This window comes from Anas acuta, chromosome 5 (assembly GCF_963932015.1).
Source record: "Anas acuta chromosome 5, bAnaAcu1.1, whole genome shotgun sequence".
NCBI lineage: Eukaryota > Metazoa > Chordata > Aves > Anseriformes > Anatidae > Anas > Anas acuta.
Genome location: NC_088983.1, coordinates 63,188,188 through 63,209,489, shown reverse-complemented (window position 1 = coordinate 63,209,489; position 21,302 = coordinate 63,188,188). Strand labels below are relative to the sequence as shown.

The 21,302-nt window shown below is 39.4% G+C and overlaps 1 protein-coding gene across 5 annotated transcripts in view; it reads right to left on the bottom strand.

Moving 5' to 3' along the window:
- The window catches only part of AMPD3 (adenosine monophosphate deaminase 3), a 33,543-nt gene extending 13,033 nt beyond the window's left edge, over positions 1–20,510 (bottom strand). Inside the window, exons 1-8 of one of the 5 annotated variants that reach the window (XM_068685297.1) lie at positions 20,378–20,510; positions 16,376–16,601; positions 13,707–13,902; positions 13,065–13,230; positions 10,763–10,982; positions 8,072–8,201; positions 521–715; positions 144–275 (exon numbers count right to left, since the gene is read on the bottom strand). In XM_068685297.1, the coding sequence (XP_068541398.1) occupies positions 144–275; positions 521–715; positions 8,072–8,201; positions 10,763–10,982; positions 13,065–13,230; positions 13,707–13,902; positions 16,376–16,596 (1,260 nt within the window). In that variant the 5' untranslated portion in view covers positions 16,597–16,601; positions 20,378–20,510. Of the gene's footprint in view, positions 1–143; positions 276–520; positions 716–8,071; positions 8,202–10,762; positions 10,983–13,064; positions 13,231–13,706; positions 13,903–16,375; positions 16,602–19,955; positions 19,974–20,075; positions 20,264–20,377 lie in introns of those variants that run through there. The other 4 variants (XM_068685299.1, XM_068685295.1, XM_068685298.1 and 1 more) reach the window with 4 other exon arrangements.
- Positions 20,511–21,302: the final 792 nt, after the last annotated feature.

Below are 21,302 nucleotides of genomic sequence, written 5' to 3'. Positions count from 1 at the left end.
CAGAGGCCTTTCTGATAAATTGGTAGAGCAAGCTTAATACTTGAGAATCACTTAACCACAGTGCTAACTCTAGATACAGTTATCACAAATCTTTTACTAACCATTATTTCTCTACAGCTGGAAAAAACACAAAAATTATTTACCTTGACCATGCGAGCAAAATATTCACCTCCAATGTAGTTCTCAGTTTTCAAATACAAGTCCCTCAGCTCACTGGCACCAACTGGATTGTACTTAGAATTGAATTTGTCAAATCTATGAAATGTTTGACGACCCTATAGAAGGAAAAAAAACAAACAAAAAAAAAACACACAAATAATCTTGGTTTTAAGTACACAAATTGTTTATAAATAAAACTGCCTAGAAACGAAATGCACAGAAAAGAACTGTGCTTAGTTCAAATATGTGAAGTAATGCATGAGTTTAAATTCTGATTTAATGTTATGAAAAAAATGCAGAAAACAGAATTTCACACTTAGTAAACATAGTTTTTTCTCTCTTATTTTGGTATCTTACTTACTGCATGGACATCTAAAGAGTCTACAGTGAGGTCATAAGGGTCCATGTGAAGGCTTTCAAAGACTTGCTTTAAGGTCATCTTCTTGCCTTTTTTCTCTGCAACAATCCTGTCTGGCTCTGTTTGATATGTATGCTTTATAAACCTCAGTAAGTGTTTCTGGTTCATGCAAGCAGCAGCATGGATATGAGTATCAACCTGAAATCAAAATAAGGTCATTCATGCTTGTTATATTTATATATAAACTTACTTTGTTAATTGATGTATGTCAGTGACAACAATGACTAAAGCCTTCTAAAATATTCCTTAAGCAATGAATGGATTAGTGCCTCAGCAAGTCAAAATGTTTCAGAACCCTGACAGTTTGGTTTGGGGAGGATTATTCAATCATCAGAGCTATCAATAAAATAAAGTAACCATCAGTTAATAGTTCACTTTTTATAAAGAAATATTTCAACAAGATACATTACAAATGCCAATCACAGAATTTGGATTCAGAAAAAAAAACAAGGCTTCCTTAAAGAATGTTCTGATCCTTTAGTATCCTTTAACAGATTTCATCCATGAATCAATGATATTGTTCTAGGTACAAACCATAGTTTATAACTATCTTCTCTGACTGAAAGGACCTGGAATTCTCAGCCACTTCCAAAAGCATAAGTCATTTTTGTTTTTCAACCACATGAAACATTTCAGGTCCCATGCATATGAGAGATTTTTGTCACTTTTTTCAAGCTTAATCGCAATACAGCAACTCATAATACTGACAGGTCTTTCAGTTTCTTCAGAACTGTTCACACACTGAGGGAAGTGCAAGCTTCACAGAAGGACTGAGAGCAGTCCTCCATTTTTTTCTGGAGTGCCTATTTAAAAAAAAAAAAAAAAAGACAAGAACAAACCAGCTTCCACTGATATTTTTCTTTGCACTGCTATTTGAGCAGTCTGTATTAGATAGATCACAATCCAAAGAAACAACTGGTGAGGTCTGGGAGCTTGTTGGTTTAAGTTTTCCATTTCAAGTATGTGTAATTTCTGCCTCCAGCAGGTATGTGCAATGAATAACACAGTCCCCTTGCAGCCAAGGGTTCAGTATTTTTAACTACACAGATAAAGAATAGAAGAAATAAAATCAGGTATATTCCCCAACTTCTACTTTTATGAAAAGGCAAGTAATGCTGATAACTTCATGAGGACTAAGTACCTGAAAGGAAGGAATAGGCTTCAGCAGGGATAATGGGGAATTTAAAAGCACAGAAGTATCTTGTGTGTGTGAAGCAGCACCTATAGGTAGATATGCTGTGAAATTCCTTGAGTAATTCATCCTGACTGAACAACAGAATAGCCTAAATGCAAAATAGCCTAGCCAAAATAATGAAATGCCTCTAGCAACAAATTACTATCAATTTAAAAGCAAAACCAACAAAACACACACACGCAAATAACCCATAAGACACTGTCCTGAGTAGCTTTCACAGTTGACAAAAAGATAAGCACAAAAGCCCTGCGAACTGTTTGACAGACTCTGAAACTGCTCTCCAATCCAGAGTGCCGGATCCTAGCAGAAGCAGTTTTAGCTCAGCAGTGCTACGGGCTGCCTGCTAAGCTTCATGTTAGCCTCCAGCCCAGGAACTAGCTGGACACGGAGGGCTGCAACAGCAAGGACGTGTGGTAGAAACAGTCCCAGCTTTCACTGTTTCTAACACGTGTGTTGTGCACCAGTTACATACAACACATAACACTTTATGGTAAAATGTTACTTACTATGATTCCAAACCATCTCCTACCAAATATATAGGATAGAGGAACTCTGAGGTGCTCTTTTAGACTTATCACCTGAACCATCCTGTCCGTGTTATATATAATCTTGAAACATGCGTTACAAACTGACTATATGTTGCTTCCTACTCCTGCAGAACCCTTCTGTAAGCTGGTCTTGTAAGACCTGTCAGTTTCATGTGCTAGACACTACAGCTGAATGAAGAGAAGCAAGAACCAGTCCTGCCTCAGAGTACACAAGTGCAGGTACACTACTAATGCACAGGAAGCACTACTGTGTGTAAAATAGTAAAACCAGCTCTGCTTAACATATTATTATGTTCCCTGGAGTACTTGTATCAACATTTGAACCCAAGTGCATTTTATAAATATTTACTTAAGTTAGGGATTGTTTTCTGTTTTAGAAAAACATTGTTTACTACAACCTGGTCCTGTACCAATGAAATTCTATGTACTAGCAGGTTGGGTTAACTTATATGGGAGAATTAAATAACAGTTAACAGATACATAAGCTCTAAACATTCATGAGAAAGCAATATATAAGCATACAATACTAGTTACAGGCAACCTTTACAAGTACAGTTTATTTAGTTTCAGAACGTGGTAGTTTCAGTGGTGGCTCAGCTACTGAAATTCCTGTCCCTTCAACACTTCCTCTTCCTTTAAATCAACATGACTCAGCTACTGTTGTAAGGGAAAGCAAGGAGACATTTTGTTTATTTTGGTTGCTTGTATGCAAGGATCAGATGACAGAACAGTAACTGCGTTGTTTTTTTTAAAGTCCTGCTTCTCTTTGAGAAATAATTTTCTCAAGTGTGCCTCTGCAATTTGCAAGTTCCTGTCAAATCCTCACCAGTCCCCATACCCGTATCACACACAGCTCTAGAGCTAAGCTAACCACATCCGGCTTATTCCCTGAGAACCAAGACCTGCCTTCTTTTCTTTCTCTCCCTCCCTTTCTCGAAATATATTTATTGCCCGAGAGTGAGAGTTTCTACCAGAGAATGCTTTTATCAGAGAAGATGCAGTACTTTGGCTACTTTAACTATCCAGTACATTCTAACGTTTACACATCCAGGAACTTTATATCAACAAAAATTTAATGGAGTAACACACAGCTTTTTCTTCGTTCTGCATTTTAGGAGCTACTTAATTTTTTTGAAAGGTTTTAATGACTTGAGCGTTGACCTTGCCTAGCATGTAATATATTAGTCTGTATGCTATTGTGCATTTTCACAATTCAGGGTGCAATCCCATCCAAATGAAGCAGCTAGTCATAGAACCTTTAGCCATAGCTTAAATATATATAGCTTATATGGTCTGCTCTGGTTAGGAATTTTTTAAAACTTGTATTTGAAACATTATCATGTTAGGGAATTGTTGCCAAACTCATTGTTATTTACTATGAAAGGCAACTACTAAAAAAAATGGAACCTATTCACTTTAAATAAGAGTGACAAATGGCCCCCTTGCCTTCTCCTTCATCCTAAAAACAAAACTGGTCCCATTCTTAAGCTGGTACTATCCTATTCTTCATACATTAACTAAGCTAAGTCTTTTCTGGGACATGAGTAACAATCCCCTAGCACAAGGTTTATTTGCTTCTACTTGCGTGCATTCTACCTGCATGTCCAGATTTGTTACACTGCCACTCCATCCCAATTTTCCCTTAGTGAAAAAATAAAAAACACTCAGCTGCACACCCTTAGCCAAGCTCTCTGACTGCAGTTCTTTTTCTCCTCTCCCTCAAGAGGAAGCATTTTATGCAAGGTCACATTAACCTTCAATGAAAAGAAGAAAAAAAATGACTGCCAAATGCCTATCTTGGAACACATATGCCTTCTGTGAACTTTTTTTTTTTAACCAAATGAAGATAATGGTTAACCCAAAGCTTTCCTTACTTCTTTTAACTTCATCGTCCAAGCAGTCGCAGACATCAGTTTTCTTTCATCAATGGATGGTCGAATTCCCTTCCCTCAGCAATTCTCCAAGTAATGGAGCCATCCTGTCTTCCTCTGCACCTTCTCATTTCAGACCAGCCCTTTCCTTGTTGACCTGAGCACCCATGTCATTCTGTCTGCACACTTTGCGAATGAAACATTTGTACTTCCCAGTCAAGTTGGTTACATCTGTGTACAGCTGGCAGTGTGGAGTTCCCTTTGCCCTCCAACCACACCTCAGAGACACCCACTTCCCTAAACTGCTCTGCCTCCCTCCTCTTCCTGCATTGCTTCCCTCTGCTCCCACTCTCTCAAACCTCCACAAAACATCAAGTCGCATTAATTTCATGGATAGATTTCAGTGCATAGATTAACAACATCACAACTGTAAACTACCTGGTGTTCTGCATATGTGCACTTCAACTTGTGCATGCTTCTGCCCCAATAACTATGAGCTTCGTGGACTTCCCAGGGAATTCCCTGCAGCCTCAACACCCGATTGACAGGATATCATTCCATGTTGCACTGACAGATTCCCTGCTCACCAATATATTTACACTGCATTAGCTTTTCAAAGAGGAAGCAATAACCTTCTTCATTAAGCTTAATTCTTTACTTGTAGTTCTGTAATAGACAATGAAAGGCAGAAGACACAAAATTTTCTGCTCTAGGGCAACGTGTCATATCCTCAGGTCTGGTTGACTGACACACTGAAATAATGGCTGAAAAGAGAAAGCATATGGAAGGAGAACTAGGCCATCCATTTTTCATCTTTAGAAGACTATATCAAAGCTATTTGCAGTGAAGGACACCTATCAATGCAGTACATAGATACACTTCATAAAGGCAGCAAATAAATATTAGGTAATCAAATGTTTTCCTTTTTTTTTTCTTTTAAAGGTAAAGGCAAACAACCTCTCCCCTAAAAAGAACAATACAGACAAACCAAAGTTCCTATTAAGAGAAACCACTCCAATACCAAAAAAGCACAGTAAATTCCTCCTGCAATTAGCAACATCTTAATAAAGTAAAAGAATATTCAACATACTTCCTTTACATTGAAGGCATATTCCAGCTGAAAGGCTGAACCACCAGCCCTCAAATATCTGAGGCTGTTGGACAAATGGTCTGTATGAAGCCCAGCTCAAAAACCTCGCATCCTTGCTTATGAAAACAAGATACCCTAGTACACAAAGGCTAGAACTCAGCGGTGTGCTGTGGAGCTAAACTTGCTACTATATTTCATCCCCGATGCAGCCAAACAGGAGTTATGTAGCAGTCACTGTGACTGCATTTTGCTATGCATTGGCCGGAGAACGTGGGAGAGCCTTGCTAATGGCAGACTCAGAAGTCTTGTGTAATGTTAGCCTTCTCCTACACAGACAGCTGTCCACCTCCTGTGGTGAGCCAAGTGGAGTCAGTCACACTATCTTACCACCTTTGGACTCTCATCTGTGTAGTGAAATGTTTGTGTCATTATTATAGGGTTATTTTCCAATTCCAGCTTGAGCAGTGCAAAACATCTCCCTGTTTGCATTCTGGTCAAGTCCAATACCTCAGATATATACATACACTTCCCTTACTTAATGGAAATCTTATCTTGGGATTTATTATATTGATAAGCTCTCTGGATAACTCCCACTAAACCAGGAAAAGAAAAGGGCAGGGAATAGAACAATAAACTCCAATTGTCATGTCAGTAAATAATGCTGACGAGCTTTCTCCTGTTCCTTTCTAAATACAGTGATACGTGCCATTGACAGACCTTGCTACTATATTCATGATTGCTTTAATTTTGTTATTTTCCATCAGTTACATTAGCAAACAGATTGTACCAGTATTTCCATACTAGTGTCTGATAGATGTAATCAACAACTTGAGTAACAACTCTGTCAGGAGGTGAATCTTATTTCTTGCAAACGGGCAGTTTGTATTGTTAAGCACTGACTAAAAGAGAGACATCCTGAAAATATAGGCCCTAGTAGCGCCTGTTTCCTATTATAAATTTCACTGTTGATGCTGTTATTATTAAAGAAGCACTTCTGGTGAGTTATGGATCCAAACATCACTTAGACTAGCACGATAAAACGATTACTTGTGGGCTTACAGTAACTGTCTACAATGCAGTTTACTTGCCACAGAGAGTGCTTTATAAAAATATCCATAAGGGTTTAAGCAAGATTAACTCTGTGCTGCAAGATTTTTTTAAGCAATATCTAGTAGTAGGTCAAGTCTGACAGAGAAGAGCAAGCTTGTTCCTTCTCTCTTGAATTTGAGTGTTGACTGATGCATATTTTGTGCTTCTGAACAACATTAATTCATTTGTAGACTGGCTTATTTACTAGTAGATAATTAGAAAATAATTACATGCTCAGAGACATTGAACAGTTGCTTTTAAAAGTTGAACTGAGCAAGTAAGGCTTCTCTCTACTCAGACTGATTGCCAAGGGATTTATCTGATCCACACCTGTCCATTGCATCTCTCAGTCACCATATGTTTTATTATTAACACCTCTATCAGCTAGGCAAGTGTTTTATCTGAATGTAGCATGGAGTAATTATCTTGGCTAGGGTTATGCAAGATAACTGCCAACAAGTTCAGATTTGAATCTTGGCCACTTGAGTGAATTAGCTAACAGATCCTCCCATCCACACTCATAACAGATAAAAATGTGAAATTCATTAGAACTTATCTAACAGTCCATCTGCTTCTGGCCATGTGAGAGACAGAGATACATTCATCAAACACTTTTGCTTAGCAGATTTTGTGCTTGACAGTTTATTACCACAACAGTAGCAAACATTCAGCTGCCAGCACATTGGACACTATAGAGAAAAGCCTAACTGACTTTTTGATGTACTGGCAAACCAAAACATAACAAGAAGGATCAGATTGTTGATCTAAATTTCAAAGTTATAAAGTAAGGACTACCTCTTTCAATTGTGTACGGAAACAATGCAAAATAGACCTGAAACGGTTAAAAACACCAGCAATGATTACTGCTTTGTGAAGAAATCTCACTTATGAAACTGAAGCATTTTCTCTCCAGTAACATCCTTTAAAATTGAAGAAAGGGAAGCGAACTAAGCAACATAACACTGTTGATTCCATGCTTTTAAAAGAATGCAGCTCCCTTGAGTATGTGGTAGGAAATGAAACAAGCTCCTACGATTCCCCTAACCTGTCTCCTAATTAAATCCCAGTGCATATCAGATGCAGCTAAGAATATAACTCTAATAAGTATGGTGTTGTTTTTTTTTTTGTAATATTGTGCAGGCTTTAATTTTTTAAAACCAGATACCGATGGCAGTATGAAACATGAGTTCAGTTTCCATAGATCTTTTGACATGCATTTAAACATATGCAATTTCAATTTGAAGTGAATTTTTTTACCCGGAATATATACAGCTGTTCATACTGCAGTTTATTATGACTTACCTACACAAAAGCAGGAAAATGCAGTTGAGCTATCTTTTAAGCGAATTAACTAAACTCAATTAAGCCTCCACATGGATGCTTTTATTCATAATCCAAGTGAGCTTAATTTGATTGACTGTGTCACTCCTTTAAAGCAATCTACATACAGTTAAACCCCTTTGATTCTGAAAAAGTAAATAGAGGAGTTTAGCATAATCCCCTTAACACACTTGCATTCAGGTTAATGTTCCTGAGTGTTAACATGTAGAAAAAAATAATATTCTGAAAATAACATAATTCAGTTGAATAATATTCACACACAACTTCATGCATATCATCTACACCTCATACCAAAAAAAGCAAAATTGTTGGAACTCCTGCTGAAAATAATGTCATGCCTTTAATCCTTCCCACACTTACCTTTCTCACATTATAGAAGTCTCGATGGGGATTGCTCTTTAGTTCTTTAAATTCAGACATTTCATTTAACATCTCATGCAAGCTAAATTTGGATTCTAAAAAGTTAAGCCGACGATGACAGTATGTCTTTCTGTAAAAGAAAACACACACAAAAAATTACCTGTAACTTAGAACTGTTTGTATTGCAAGTTCAGAAAGACCTTCAAAGGTTTCACAGTAAAAACAGATATTTTTTAAAATGAAATAAAGGGCAAATCCGTACTTTGTTTCCTAGAGGTTAACACATACATTAGTCAATATCCAGTATTATTTCAGACCAAAGTTACTTGTGAAAACTCTAACGAAACAGAACTATACGTAACCATACTGTTAGGTGCTTCACGTTGTCCAAATATTTTATTGCTCTATCCATGCCTAAACCAAGTTCTTTTAGTAACAATATGATCAGAGAAAACAAAAACTTAAAATGAAATGTGATATCAATTGCTACTATTCTGGAATTGAAAAATCCCATAGAGCAGATCACCTTATATATAACAGAAACAACCTATAATCAAAACTTTACTATGAAAATAAAGACTTTTTCCCCCTGTGCTTTCCCCCTTACTTGCTTTTCAATGTGAGCCAACATAAGGTCCAATATAACTTCATTTTTTTTGCCTTAGAAACACATCTATTGTGTACATATATTAGTTTCTTTTTTTTCCCAAAATACTTTTGCGCGCTCTTCTTAGAAAAGTCATGCTTTGTTGTTCCTGCTTGCCTACTCCTCCAGCTTCACTTTCATCTTCTGTTATGGTTTTCATTCTCTTTTTAATAAATCATATGTTTGTTCTCTTCACTGTCTGTCAATTCTTATCAAATCTACAATATTTTTATGGCACTATTAATGTAATACTCAGCCTTCTTTTTTTTCCTACTTCTTTATTAACAATCTCTCCAAGGAACACAAATCCCATAACAAATTTGAAAGTCTGATTCAAATACAGTCTCATTGTATCAGATACCGCTCAAGACCAGTTTGCCTGCTGCAGGCTATCTTTGTTGGGTTATACTGTAATTCAAAAGAATGGAAGTCTGAAGAGTAGGGGTGAGATTTCACCAGTTCAAGAAGAGCAAAGGTTAAAGAACAATGGGTTCTTGATCTCCAAGAAGGCCCATGCATGACAGACAAAAATGACAGATAGGAAAGCACTTGTTGCAAACAAGGAAACAATAGCGTATGAAAATCTTATGCAACAGGTTGCAAACAAGGAAACAATAGCGTATGAAAATCTTATGCAACAGGTTTACTGAAAAAAAATTTTCCTCTTGGTTTGTGTATAGTTATCAGGGAGAGTGAGTCAGCTTGCAAATGCTTAATCTGAAGAAACAAAAGGAGCAAAGGATTGCTGCTGCATTCACAAAGCTGCTGAGTTTTCTAACATGCCCTACAAAGGCCCCTCCTTCTTCTGGCTTCCTTTACGTAGACTGTTAACAAATGCTGTAAAAAGAAGGGTCTTCAGTATGTTAGTTTGGTTTCAAGTTTGTCCTCATTTTCCTTTAATCTTCCCAATATCTGTCTCTCTTGGAATATAACACACTGAATAAAACTGGAAATGCATTTACCTAGAGCATACTGTAAAGCAGCACACTCAAGCTAACTTTGATCTGGAGCAGGAACACTGACACTAACAGCAGGAGCACAGGCTTTTGCTCTTGAATAAGTGGTTAGGGAATGGGACAGATCTGTTCAGGCCAGCTACTTTGCCAGCAAAAGGCAGGCAGATTAAGCTGCAGGTGTCATACACAAACTCTAGTAGGAAAACATACAACAGGTGTGACTAACTCAACACATTGTCACCACAACTTGATCTCAAAGTCAGGAGGACTACGAGTGCAGTGCTGGCAGGCAGGGCAAATAGTTTGGAAGAACAGTCCAGGTTCCTGCTTTGTTCCATCCTGGGATGGATTCTTTTCCTTTCCTGGTGTTGAAGCTATAGGACACTGATGTTTCCAGTATTCACCTGGGAAATAAACTTTAAAAACTAGATACACACATTTTCCCTATTCACAGGGCAGGGACTTTGCAGTGTACCAGTGACAACGCTGAAGTTGTTATATTTCTGTTTTTTGGAGATTCCCTGGAAGCTTGATGGTTTTGGGAAGTGAGACCTATTTTGATTATGCACACACAGATCAGTTTTGCAACACATGAACAGTTAATTCACATCTGGAACAAACCTGACTGAGTATTTATATTGCTGAGCTGTTATGTGTATTGTACATACACAAAGTTTCTTTCCATGCAGCAAGAGCAGAGCAGACATTAAGGAATTCCAGACAACTGTTCAAAACTTCAAATTCAGCACAGGCCAAAATAAAAAAGGTGAGGTTCAAGTTTCAAGTTTCAGTTCCCATGCCTCAAGAAGTTTAGGTCAGATTTGACCTGAATGGGAATGTTTGACTGATGTCTTACTTTTCTGTTAACTGCTGCTCATTCTGCCATGGCTGATGCAAAGAAATAAAAAGAAAAGAACTTACAGCTGGATTTCATTTATTAAGTCTTTTTGTGATGTGCTAATGCTAGTGAGGCAAAACAAGCATGACTGTAGAATGAATACTTAGACGAATTAAATGTCATAGAAGTGAGAAATACTAAGGTAACTAGCAGCCTGAAGGGGCAGGGAAGAAAGAAAAGGAAAAACATACGTTGGACCATCTGCAATTAGAGCAAGAACATGGCTCAAGTCAAGAGTGTAGGTCTCCAGGTCAGGATATGGCAAACTCCGAGGCTCATTGAGTTCCATCATTTCTTTGTTATCATAAACAAAGGGAATGCCACCTTTTATCTTGATAACATAATCCAAATTGTCTGGAGCATCATCAAGATTGTAAGGATCTTCATTTTCATCTGGGGGTGAATGGAAGTCTGGAAATAAATTTACATTGTGTTTAGAAGTAGCTTATACAAAAGGCCAAATAGTAGAAAGATGACTTTCTACTTCTATAATGTTTCACTTTTAGCAGATCTCAATACTTGCATTAAAATTATATTTTTGGTTACTACAGAAGATCTGTTGTTACAACGTAGTTCTATTCTGACAGACTCATATTTAATTGCAGTCACTCAAGTTATTCAAGTGCCTACATTTGTTCAAATATTTTACTCTAATTATTAGAGTTCTATGAACCAATGTATAAATAGATTTAATACTATTCTTTATTAATGTATGATGACAAGTTTCAAATTAAGTTTTGAGAAGTATTTAAATTGGGATGGTTGAAAGTACAGTTTATATTTTTAGAACAATCTAACAGTTGTAGACTTCATACCCACCTTCACTGCTTTCACCTTCTGACTCATTGTAGTAATTTTGGAAGTTTGTATTTAAGCTTCCAGTATGCAGCTGTTCTCACATTGAAACATTAACCAGAAAAGAACTGACTGCCTTACTTCTCCACCTCTGCCCCTCCCATAGTCTAGTGAGGTAGACTAGTGTACACACAATACAATTTTCTTCTCTTTCTCTCAACAATCCCTGAATACACTTCACTCATGGTAGAGCAGGAAATAATTTAAGACCCTAGGACCCTGTGCTTCCCACTCTGACCAAGGCAGCAGTGGTGTTTTTTTTTGTTTGTATGTGTGTGTGTGTGTTAATAAAACTCCTTTTTTTTTTTTAAATTGGTTTTGCATAGAACCAAGAAATGTGGAACCCAGAGGTATTACAACACAACTGTAGTTTTCTCCTTGACTTTCTGATCATGACTGAAGTACCAGAAGCAGAGTTAGGATTTTCTCAATACAGTTTTGTCATCCCTTACAAAATTAATTAAATCACAACTATATATTTATATCAACTGAACTGCATCCTTGCATTCACTCTTATCATTCAGAATCCTTTTGCCTCTTCAGTTAAACCAAGACTAAAAAGTAACTATCCACTTTTACCCACATAAAGCATCTGAACTTATGCTATAAACTGATATCGTACTATAATACTCATACCTATCCATCTCTAACTTGTGCATATTAAGACAGTGTGATATTTTATTATTAATAAAACATCAGCTTAAAAACATAACTGTAAAAAAATCATTAACATAACAATAGCTTGGAAATATCTTCTCAGCAGCTGTACTGAAATATCTATCCTGTTGTGAATATTCAGTGTATGGCTCTCTTTGCGCTCTTTTGGTATAACAAATGCTTGAAAATACTTCTCTTCATTGTCTTCCCACTAGTGACCTAGATGCTAGTGGATTTAAAATAATACAAAATGTCACTTTACGGCTGAGAATACATTGCCAACAATATGGATGTGTCTACATTGGCACATCTGAACAGACCAAAGGTTGCTCCACACAGGCTAATCCAACAACTAGTAGTGCAAACAGTTTCATGTATAAGCAAAGCTTTCAAGACACAACCCACTTAGGTGACAAATACGATTTGTGACATATATAGTTGGGAATATGTTCAACCTAATAAGCCTTGTTGAGTGATTGGAGTTTATTTACCCAGGCAGACTGCCCAACAAATGTGACTATCCAGCTTCCAGACCTGACATGGCAAGCGTGCCATGCCTGTGAAATTACTGACTCAGGGCTTGCTAACTGGTATGTCTGTATCATGCTTCAATTTACAACATAGATGAGCTCATAATCCATTTTATTTTAGTATGCCAAGATCAGGAGGAATGACTTTTCACTTGAAGCTATATCCATGTATGTTTTTCGAGGAGGAACACAAGTGCACTACGTACCATTCCATTTGCTGGAAAGAAAAAAATGACTGTGTGGTACGGTTTTAGCTTTTAACAGTTTCAAACTTTTGGATCAGATATAGGCTTTATAATTTAAGTCCATCAGTGATTCTCCACCAATCACTAACAGAATAAATTATAGAGACAAAGACACTCTGAAGAGACCATAACAAAAACCCAACTCACCTTTACTAGAGTAGTATATGGTTTTAATTCTATATTTTAAAAACAACAAGGATATTCACCTGGATGAACTTCATCTTCAACCTTCCATTTTTCATGTTGCATGCTACACAAATACTGGGATGTTGTTCTTGGGAAGCGATGGTAGGCAAGACGTGAATATTTTTCTCGAATGAGAAGAGCTTTCACCAGACTCTTGGCAGCTTGCTCATAATCATCAACTGTAACCTGAAAGGAAAGACTGGATAAATACTGACAAAAATAAAACAGCAGCTTTAGTCACAAACTGAAACCATGCCCATAACAAGGAAAGTGGATTTCCAGAAATATAGATCTGTGTGACCTGAGCATAAGGATCTTACGTGAGGTCTCAGGAAGCCAGTGACAGAAGCAGAGTCCAAATGCAATGTGCAAAACATACACACACGGAATTTCTTTCTCCTACCATATATTACCTGTGTATTCAATGCCTGACTATGTTTTTATCTATTTGACCTACCAATTTATTTTTTATGGGAATAAGTATAAATAAATTGAAATGACATGAATTCAAGTGTTTTACAAATCAGTCTGTTCATAGAACCTTTTACAGTTTGTTGCAAAGAGCCATGATGCAGTATCATTTCACACTTGAAATATATTAGCTGCTTGTGGTTTGGAATTTTTTCCTGTAGATACAGGAAGGGAGAAAAATAATGTCTTACCCCTGCACAGTAGTCCCCACTAATTGAAACTCTCTGAAACTCTGGTACATCGTATGGCACCTGGACTGGCAGAAAACCACTTTGAAGAACTGGTGTTGTAGGAGACAGAACAGGATTGGCAGATGGTGCTTTCCATTCCTGAGATGGAATTTGTAATGATAAAGACTGAGATCGAATCATCTTGAAACTTTTCTTCCTAGGAATTCATGGTATAAAGCATTAAATGAGCCTCAGTATAAAACATGAAGTACACTGGAAAACAGATTACAGCAAAGAAATCACACTCTAAAAAATTTTACAAGATGAAATATCTCATATCATGAGCAAAATGTTGGTCACAAAATATTTGTGCTTTTAGCTTTTATTCCAATGATATTTCACATGGTATATGCTACATACAATTGTACTTACCCGCCACACAAATACAATACGCAATGATTTATTTACAATCACTCTTAGATACCACTAAGATTATTTTGTATCACTTCTTACAAATTCAGTATCAGCGAGTCTCTGGGTAGAAAGAAAACATGATCACTGGTATTAATTTAGGAGAATCTGATTCTTAGAGCCAGTAAGATTAGAATTCAAAGTATCAGAGGAAAGTACGAGAATGTCATAGAAGGTAAGTTGATGTAAGTTATCGTGCTATTATACAAACTTTTCATTCTTCCCCAAACATGCAGGCTTTAAGAACTCATCTACTTCTCCAACAACACTATGCACCAAAATTTCATATATAGTCATTCAATTAAACTTGTAAGAACAAGGATGAGCAAATATAGTTATTCCTTAGGTGGTGTTTGATGAGACTTGAGCAAAAGGCTAACATTGGTTATCTGAGTAATAATATAGTATGGCTGTGATATGCAAATTTATTTCTCCCCTCTGGACAGTAAATGGCTATCCCCCATGGACTTAAAAACTTGGACCCTTTCTCAGCAAAACTGTGATGGATGCGTACCTTAGGAAAAAAACAGCTGAAAAAGCATGCTGTAATTTTCAGTGAAATAATCGTAATATCTTGAGTGAAGTTTTGTAATATCTCTAAAGATTTCATTATTTTTCTTACTCAGTTTAAATGTCTTTTGAATATTCATCTAATAAGCAACCTTTGATGTCACTTTGTTATGTGCTGCGGAAATACTCTTGGTTTATTTTATAAACTAGATAACACTTTAATATGTTAGTAAGAACCACTAACAAAGGAAAAGGAATACTGGAATTCTCTCTGGAAGTTGTGTATTACTTCTGTGGCATTCAACACGCAGTGGTGGTGTGAATAATATGAATAATACTCTATGACCAAATTCCATCCTCACAACTAATTGGAGCCACCTTTGAAATCAGTATGAAATTCTTGACAGGCAATGTTGGATCAACTGCAACTGAAAGCAACAGGACTTTTACTCATATAACTGTTCTCTAAGTACATTTCAATTTAGGATAAGGGCAAATACATGTAAGCAACATATATGTAATATCCCACTTCCCACTGTTAAACTAGTGCAAAACTTTAGGCACACAAACGCACAGTTTGATAGAAGATTTTTATGAGGCAGTTTCCCACCTTAAAAATGAAACTTGTTTCAGAAGGAAAGATACCAGGTAGTTGTATGAATGGTAACATCTAGTTTTCCCTTCTGCACTTTTGTTTAAGAACATGCCAACTGGAAAACCCACTTGCACAAAGCAAAAACAAAAGTCTAAGCCTGCATCATCAGTGTGTCATACCTTAATTTAATTAAACCAAATCTTCTCCCTTCTGTTCCAGAAACACGATGCCATGTGCTGCCCAACTGATGGTCTGGAGCTAATAGGGTACATGTGTTTACCTATCAGTTTCAAATGCTTTCTTGTTTGCCTGTTTTTTGATGAGTCTGTACACATCCAAGAAAGACTCTGGCATTAGACAGCTGCTGAGCTCATGTGACTCTAGCAAACAGTCTAGGCTGTCCACTAAGGTTAAGATACTGGGACAGCCTGACATCAGTGTAAGGCTATCTCCCTCACACAAGAAAACTGTAAACCAAATCGAGTTTGGCTTGATTAGATTCATGGGTAAACTGAAGGTGGACTGACTGTACACTGACCTAGGAAAATTAAATTCAAAATGTGCACTTCTGTAGCTGACAGCAGTTCAATTTTATCTCCATGAGTTAAGGAAACCTACAAATAACCTCATTATGCCCATCCCACTCTCTGTTTCTCCCTTGATGTTAAATGTCAAGACTTTGCTTTCATCTATTTTTACAGAGACTAGAAGAAATATCTTACCACTAGTCATTTTCTGAAAGTTAAAATTTTCCATTTCTCTGAATGAAACTATTCTATTCAAGAAAAAAAGAACTGTCCTCTTTTTTTCCCCTGATTCCTTCTTACATTAAAGAATGAGTGAGCTTTTTTCACTTCTATCCAGCAACGTTGTTTGTTAAAATTGCATAAGCAATATCTATGCAATTGCTGGAAGCACAGCTGCGGAGACAATCTCACCCATTCCTACCCCATCTGCATAGCACGGAAGGACACCACACAGGTGCTCTTGGTACCTGCTGTTCACCTTTCTCCTGAAGTAATAACAGGCAGAATGTTATTTGCCAAACATTTCAGTATTATCTCAAACACATTTAAAAATAATTTCCCACTAAGAAAGCAACTACCAAACAAACCTTTTGGCTGTCTCCACAGACTGTTGTTCTGCCAGTTCCTTTTGAAGTTCCCTTTCCTTGGCCTCTTTCTGCCCAATAGGGCAATCTTCAGGCACGGTGAATAGTGACAAGGCATCTTTGCTGTCTTCTTCTCGGAGGACTTTAGCAAATACTTTCTCTGCTAGGAGCCGCACGTGTTCATCCACCTCCGAGATGTTCAGCTTTGGAAACTGTCTGGGCATCTCAGCTAATAAGGAAGACAGTTAAAGGTTATAAATACAAGTAGAATTAACATACGTGAGAGATCAGGGTTTGTTCTTTCTTTTGTGGTACGCCTGTTGAAATTAAGAGTTCTGAACAAAAAGCATAGAATGGTTTGAATTGATAACCTTAAAGATCATCTAATTCCACCATTCCCCCCCCCCGCCACAGGCATGGACACCTCCCACGAGACCACATTGCCCAAAACCCCATCCAGCCCGGCCTTGAACACTTCCAGGGATGGGGCATCCACAGCTTCTCTCGAAACCTGTTCCAGGGCCTCACCACCCTCTGAACAAATAATTTCTTCCTTATATATAATCTAAATCTGCCCTCTTTTAGTTTAAACCCATTACCCTTTATCCTGTCAGTACACTCCCTGACAGAGTCCCTTCCCAGCTTTCCTGCAAGCCCCCTTTAAGTACTGGAAAGCTGCTATAAAGTCTCTCCAGAGCCTTCTGTTCAGAAGTTGAATTAAGTAGAAGTCTAAACAGAGTTTAAACTACTGTGCAGTACGCAAGAATTGTAAGACTCCACAAGCATCTTTAGTTGTTGGGGCCATGCTAATTTGCGAATTCAGAACTTCGTGTACTCATTGAGGTGTGTTTTGTTTGTTTGTTTTTTTCCTAATAGGAACACAATTTATAATGTGCCAGTTCAGCTTGAAGTATAAAGACTACTAAAGGAAAGTTAGGAGTATACCTAAAGGCATATCATACGAGATTTTCACTGCTCCCTAGTTCTTGGCTGACTTGGAGACGTTCTAAGTGTTAAAATATAAGCAGAAGATGGCCTTCCAGATTGCTTTTGAGACCATAACAAAAGGCAAGGGTATAACGTGTAATGGGAGTGTTCTTTCCTTGTCACATGGTGCTACCTTGAATCATGAAAATTCCTAAGATAGGTACGTGCAGATTTGCCAGAAGACACAACTTAATGGCATATCTGATAGACCATTGTTTGCAACGTGTGTGTTTAGCTGTACGTATGTACTTGCACCGAACAAGGAAATCACATCCACTCAGTTGCCTGCCTCCTTCTCTGCTGTGACTTGAAAGCAATTTTAGAGCCAAAAGTAAGTTAGAAAAGAATGTTGCACATTTCTACCTATTTCTTTTTTCTACCTATTTCATTTTCCTATTTCTACCCCATTCTTTCCACAAATACGTAGGTTGTGCAGCGGCTATGGAATAAAATGGCTGTATAACCAAAGTAAAAATGTAGTTAGTTAACTCGGTGGATATTTTTTGTAGGTCATATCCTGCTTTTGAGTTGCATGTGGGAAGCAGACAAGATATAGACTTTAATTTCTTCTTGGCATTTAAATATGTTTTTTCTAAAGATATGCTTAATATTTTCAATTTCTATTTAAGTAGCCTTTCATAACAAAAAAAATTCCATTTTGTCACAGCAGCAGTACTGAAAATACCATCTTTAGTGTTTTGTGTTTTTTTTTTGTAGTTTCATTGCTTTATTTATATTTCATTTTTATGCAACAAGTGGATTTTGACATATCTGGTAGCATTCTGGAGCAGAAAAAAATACAGTTCTTGCAAGCACTGTCCAGCGCTATTTATTATGTGCTTAAAGCACTTTTTAATGCATTCACAATTATGGACTTTACAACAAAGATCTAATTCTTATCATGTAAGTTAAAAATAGCAATGAACATCACAACAAATGGATCCAAGCGCTGCCAATATGTTCAGCTTGTGTCCAAACGAACATTTCAAAGCCTTTCTTGGTTACAAAAATACAAATATATTTTATAAGATGGTTTTCATTTAAATAATGCGAGGTATGCTGAAATCTGCATGAGGCATGACAGTTTTTAACCACTCAAGGCATAACTTATCAGCACTCCTATTAGAGTATTTCTGAAGGCATCCTTCAAATTTCATATGTTGATATGTGATCCCTTTTGATATGTGATCCTGTTGTTTTCAGTCTAAAGGATTCTAATTAACATCCACCTGTTTTCACAGTTGCTTTGAGAACACTTTTCCTTTTATTCTAAAAGCAAATAGAGTATTAAAAGGTGACGAGAGAAATGCTGGACTATAGCATGGCAATTTAGCGATCGCCTACATTTCGTTGTGTTCTTATTTTTGTAATGAATTCAGAGGACAGTGAAAAAACGTTACTGACTTTAAAGAACTTTTGATCTCACCCAATGCAGTCTTTCCACTTGCAGAGTATTTGTTTTGCAACTAGTACTGAGCCTTCATGAAAAAAAAAAAGTCTAATTACATAAGAAACAAAAATACATACATGCCTAACTGAATGATTCAATGACAATGCACTAGGATGCCTTAGAAGCATCCAAACTTAGATTCAGTTTCTCACTTTCAAACCTCAATGAAGTCATGGGAGTCTTTCCACTGACCTCAACAAGCGCAGTTGTCCACAGTAGTAACTGACGCACAGCTGCCGGCAACAAGGACCTTTTGGGCCACTACAGCCATGGCAAAAACATTTCTAGTTTGTAATTCAACTACAGTAAGAGTGTTAGAGATCTGAGTCAAGTGTGGAATATTTCTTCTGCTGCTGAATCAGCAAAGAAGATACCTTCAAGTACTGACTGACTAGAACAGGAAAAATTGCGTGTTTGAGTGGTTATCACTGGCTGACTACTTTCTGAGTATAAATGAACATTTTCTTAAAAAATCATGATCAGAAACAAAAATGCAGCGGGAAATAAATTGCATGAGAAATCATAATTTAAGTTACTAGAGTAACGTAGGTTCACATCTGAAAGCATAGCTACAAGTACAATCAACCCACTGTGGAGAGCAGCACTTTTTGTTTGTTGTCTTTGGGTTTTCTCCTTTCCTTCTTATAAAATCTGATCTCATTTGCTCAAGCAAACGACAGGTTTGCCCACATCACTGCTAGCTTATGTCACCAAAAGGAGTTTAACAAACCCAAAATAGCCGAGAGACACCCCATGCAAACCATGCCACCCCAAAGCGGAGCAGGGATGAGGATCTCATCCCCTGCATCCTTCCATAGGAGCGCTTGCTGTCCTCTACCCAAGGTGAGCGACCTGGAGAGCAACAGCTCCGCACCCCGATGGGATGGGATGGGATGGGATGGGATGGGATGGGATGGGATGGGATGGGATGGGATGGGACGGGACGGGATGGGGACACAGCCGCCATCCAAACGCTCTCCTTTCCTCAGCCTCCACCGGCAGCTCGGGTTCAGCACCTTTGTGGCAGAGAAAGCTACTTCCCTTGAGGCGTGCGGCATGAAACCGATGCGGCGGCCGTGTAAAGAGCCATTACAGCCGCCGCCGGGGCTGCCAGCCCGCCCCTCACCTCACCGCCCCTCACCTCACCGCCCCTCACCGCACCGCACCGCGCTGCGCAGGCGGGGCCCAGCCGGGCCCTGCCCGGGGCCGCTCCCGCCGCAGCAGCCCCAGGCCCGCTGCCGCCGCCGCCCCCCGGCCGGGACTCACCGCCTGCCCCGGGGAGAGCCATGCTGCGCCGGGGCGGCTCCGCCACCAGCCGGCGGCGAGGAGGGGACGGCGAAGGGAGGAGCGGCTCCCGCCAGCCGCCGCCGCCGCTTCCCTCTGCCGCATTCGCCCGCCCGCTACCGCAGCGCCGCCACGGGGCCCCGGGGGGCGCCGCCCGCCCCCACCGCCCTGCCCTGCCCTGCCCTGCCCGGCCCCACCCCGGGCGGCCCCTCAGCACGGAGCCGTTAACGGCCGCGCAGGGTGGGGCGGGGGCGCCGTGTCCGTGTCCGTGTCCGTGTCCCTACCTCTGTGAGGAGCCGCCCGCCCGGCGGCTTCGGGCTGCACCTGCGGCTCCCGGGAGCGGCCGGCTGGGGTCTGCCCGCGGGCTGCTGCCTCAGGGGGAGCCGCTGCCCCGCGTCGCGGCTGGGCGCTTCCCCACGGAGGCTCCGGGACGGCTGCGGCGCCGTCACATGGCTCGGGGCGGGCCGCCTCAGCTCAGCCCGGCCCGCCTCGCCTCGCCTCGCCTCGCCTCCGGGCGCCCCGTGAGGGCCGCGGCCCCGAGCGCTTCCCTCAAGCCGCTGCCTCCCAAAGCGCTCGGACACGGAAAGCTCCGCTTCGGCTGCAGGACGCCGCGAGGCCGGGGCCAAGATGCTGCTGGAGGATAAGTGGCTGCCAGGGCATCCCTGTCAGGGGTAGCTGCGGCGATGCTCGTTCCTCCGTGGAGGCACGGTTCAGGTGCCAGTGTAGCATGAAAAGCAACTGGAAAATAAATGTACTGAGTAAGGAGCCCAAGGCACATAACTGAAGGTCAAAGCAAGCATGACTCAGCAGGAGTGAAGACCGTAGCATGTTAAATAATTTGACCCCAATGTGAGAGATTCTAGGCCCTGGAGCTGAACATTTTAGAAACATTTAAGATAAGTTTAGGTTACAACATATGGGGTCGAACCCGAAGGCATTTAAAGACAAAAGTATCTTTCCGGTGCAGAGAAGCACTGGGAATGAAGCAATTGGAGAAAAGGCCCTTAGAGTAAGATGACAAACGGGGTAAAGGTAACTCCCAACGCATGTCAGGCATCAGGTAGCTCGGTGTTCTGCCAACTTGGTCAAGGCAGAAATGTTCCACTGATAAACTTCAGGGTCTTCAGAGATTCTTTTGCCTCACACAGCTGGTGTAAAAAAAAAGGGAAATAAAATGAAATTAGGGACTCTACAAAGTACGAGTTGCAA